The 3,688-nt window shown below is 39.7% G+C and overlaps 1 protein-coding gene across 1 annotated transcript; it reads left to right on the top strand.

The window, feature by feature from the left end:
* Positions 1-1,561: 1,561 nt before the first annotated feature.
* On the top strand, positions 1,562-3,392 carry zgc:112001 (uncharacterized protein LOC550384 homolog). Its single transcript, XM_027001685.2, has 2 exons — positions 1,562-1,650; positions 1,775-3,392. The coding sequence occupies exon 2, from the start codon at positions 1,809-1,811 to the stop codon at positions 2,700-2,702; it is 894 nt and encodes a 297-aa protein (XP_026857486.1). The 5' UTR covers positions 1,562-1,650; positions 1,775-1,808; the 3' UTR covers positions 2,703-3,392.
* The last annotated feature ends 296 nt before the right edge of the window (positions 3,393-3,688 follow it).

Here is a 3,688-nt window from a genome sequence, read left to right as displayed (position 1 = left end):
AACACTGCTGCTCTTCTTGCTCACTGAATTCATGGAGACAGAAGTTTGGTACTGCTAATTAACTTTCACTGATCATTAAATATACCTTCCTTAAGGCTATCCTCTTTTATGATGGCCTGAAGTCAACCTGATAATTGAGGTCCTACGTAAGTGTTCTGTTATGCTGCTCCTTCATTCATCACTCTGTTATTTTCATTCTCATTCTCATACACAACTCATTATTTGCAAGGAAGAAATGTCATTTCCATCCACATTCTCAATCTCTGAGCTGTATTTACAGGTCTTTTTTATATACCCATTATTTTAATTTATTATTTAAAAAATTAAAAAAATTTAAAAAATTTAAAAAAAAAACATTTCAATGTGTGAAATAGATGGGGAGCTGAGTATAGCCCCTGTGTTGTGCATTGCTACTCTAAGTTCTTTAAGCCTTCCAGCAAAGGAATTCACCTGGAGCTCATCTGGCACTTTGCTGGCCTTGTCCTGGTCCTGAGCTTGCTTGTGCAGACACTGCAGACCACCACCAGCGGGTCTATAGAGCAGTTTTAGAGTGTCAGTGGGTGTGCAGCAGTAGGCTCCTAAGGGCTCTTACTCAGTGGTCCATGAATCTCACGTTCTACACTACTATCTGGGTTTTTGCAGAAGCAGGTAACATTTACTTATCTATTTTTTTCTGCACAAGAACAGGCTAATTGCCAGTGCAATGCATCACTAAAACTTTAACTGTAGGAAATCCCTACATTATAAATGTTTATCTGCAATAGTAGGAGTACACAAAGAAGAACGTGACTTGATTGAGCAGGATCTCAGAATGCCATGAATATCTGCCATACGAAATGCAAATGTCGACTTTACAAAGGAAGAAACCTTAAAGAGATATAGACTGAGGAAAGATACAATCTTGCTACTCTGACATAATTTAGAAGAAGTACTTAAGTCATCAACTAAGCGCAACCATGCAGTTCCACTCTTGGTGAGTCACAACTGCATTTTTATGTAATTTAGCAGTTTACCACAGGTCTCACGTAGTCAGTCAGCTGTCTCCTTGCGTTGGGCTTTAATTTGTATGACGTCACTTACATGTCGGTTTTGTTGGTGTCTCATCAAGGGCGTCGTTAAGACTATTTTAGTGGGCTACAGCGATGCCTTAAATGTTAGCCCCATAATAAGCATTCATTATTAGTTTAAATCGTCAATAGATTTTATTTATTACATCTTATTCAACCGTTCATCGTGTGTCCAAATTAAAATTTTACAATTATAACTTACACAAAGAATGTTCATGAAGACTGTAACTTCAACATAAAAGTAAAGAAAATAAGATTTTGTAAATCCATAGGACATGCAATATTGCCTGTACGGCTCGAACGTAAGGGGGGGGGGGGGGGGGGTAATCAAACTGGAAGAAAAAATTTTTTTGACATGAAGCGCAACTGATGTTACTATAGCAACATACAAACAACCTCAATGAAAAGGCCGCTGGCTGGCGAGCGCTATGGCTGCTACCGTGCGTGAAGAGTTAAAAATCTTCCTTCGGCGCCTGCGTACTGCTCTTCTGATGCAGAGACGTCGCACGCACTGACAGTTGCGCCAAGATGCAGATACAACATCGTGTTGCTTATGATGACCTGACGCTTGAGCTCCGAGACGGTGCGTGTGTTGATCAGTTACCGTATTAGAGATGCCCTTAGAGATGAGCTAATATTTTGAATTCACGAGGCATCAGTTCATGTCTTAATACAACAAATGATTCTGACTTTACAATTGCAACCAGGTTGATACAACAGTAGTCTTCAGCGCATCGCAGAATGTCAGCGTCCGGGTCCAATACGTCCGGTATTCTTCAAATGGACGACAAATGTAAGCAACGTAAATTTCTTTCTCTTCTTTTTTATCAAGCTGTGCGGGACCATAAACCTGTGTGGCTACTTGAGGATATGCGCACAATGGAGACGTTTTATTGGGAAGAGAACACTAAACAACGGACTTACACTCCGTCAGAGGCATTGTTGTACGCAATTGTGCATGATCACCAAGCTTACGCACAATATTTGCTTAGTCATTACTCTGATGGGGCCCTGGCCATTCCCGGTGAGCGCTTTTGCTGCTGTCCATCCTCGGCCCCGCATTTGGCGATGGCTGTCAGGTATGACAGACGAGATATACTCGCGCTTATACTACAGGTGACTCATCGACTACCCAGCCTGCGGTCATATATGAACCGAGGTGGATGTTTCCATGTGGAAGACGGTAAAACACCACTCCACCTTGCATGTGAACTCTTGCGTTCGGATGCGGTCGTACTTTTACTCGGCAATGGAGCGTCACCTCAGGCCCAGGATCACAACGGCATGACGCCTCTTGACGTCATCCTAGAGCAGCTCTGGAACTCAAAAGTGAATACCGGGGCGAAAAAGAATTGTCTCGATAGACTGTTGATGTTCATGCCTGAACTTCGATTCAAACTAAAGAGCTCACTAGAGAAAGACCCGCAGTGCTGGTCTAAAGTTCTGGGTGAGGATAAATTTAACTACCTCATTGGAAAAATTCCGGCGTCCCTGTTTCTTATAGCTATGCAAAGAATACTTTCGCAACTCCCCCCCGAACAGTTCCCTAACAGTCTAGACAAGCTTCCAATTCCGGCCTCTTTGAAGCCCCTTCCACAGCCGTTCAAACAACGCGACCGCTGGACAGCGGCCTAACTATTTTTAGGATATCTGCAAAGTATTAATGTTTATTAGAATGTATCTGACTGTTTGGCATGAATTTTGTGTCTGTAAGTGTGTGCGTGTGTTTGCGTGTTTAATGAAATGGTTAATGAAGCGGAAAACCATTAACTACGGTAAAGCTAAACCAAAATTAGCAATATTGTCTTCCTGTTTTCTTATATAGGGTTAGATGAAATAATGCAGGCAATTTTAAAAATGAAATTAAGAGATAATTTGAAACTAATTTAAATGTAAAACTAGAAATATAATTATTACTGGTTATTTAATTGTAATACAAAATAGTTTGTAGTTGTAACTTCCTTTATTTATTGTATTTTATTTGATTTTAAAAATTGTATTTATTTATTTATTTTTGAGAAAACAACAGAAAGCCTCATGTGGATTACTGCTTATTGTTCAATTATGCATGTGGGGGTGTTCTTCTTGAAGAATGACCCACTCTCTCTCTCTAAACTGTGAATAACAACTTTCTGGTATGGGCTGAAACTGAACTAAAGACAATGCAGTATAATGCCTCATTACTGATTAACTGGAAGATCTGTTTGTTTTTGTCTAACCCATGTAGGGCGATATGCTCTTAATACCAGAAAAATACAATTAGCATACAATTCAAATCACTGTTTGTTCTTGAAAATTATTCTACATAAAATATGCAAAAATCAAGGGGTCTAATGTGTCTTTTTATCGTGCTGTCATTACCCTTCATAACTGTACACATAAGTATGAATATGAGAAGATTTACTTTATCCTGTGGAAATTATCAACCATAGTCAAGCACATTTCCTGCACATACTGTTTCCAAATTTGCCAACACATGCAACTCATGCAACTGGTCAAGATATTCATGTTTGTTTGATAAGGTGCTAGCTCTATAGGCTTCTGCTATTTCTGGACAGGGGTCATATCTGGATGCATAGCTATGAATAATGCAATTTGTTTATGACCATAGGCCTTTTGCA

This window comes from Electrophorus electricus, chromosome 3 (genome assembly GCF_013358815.1).
Source record: "Electrophorus electricus isolate fEleEle1 chromosome 3, fEleEle1.pri, whole genome shotgun sequence".
Classification (NCBI taxonomy): domain Eukaryota; kingdom Metazoa; phylum Chordata; class Actinopteri; order Gymnotiformes; family Gymnotidae; genus Electrophorus; species Electrophorus electricus.
Note: the sequence above shows the minus strand (reverse complement) of the source record. Positions and strands in the feature narration are given on the sequence as shown.

Bases quoted from the DNA above. Each gene is read 5' to 3' on its own strand.
- zgc:112001 (XM_027001685.2), top strand. From the start codon at position 1,809: ATGTCAGCGTCCGGGTCCAATACGTCCGGTATTCTTCAAATGGACGAC.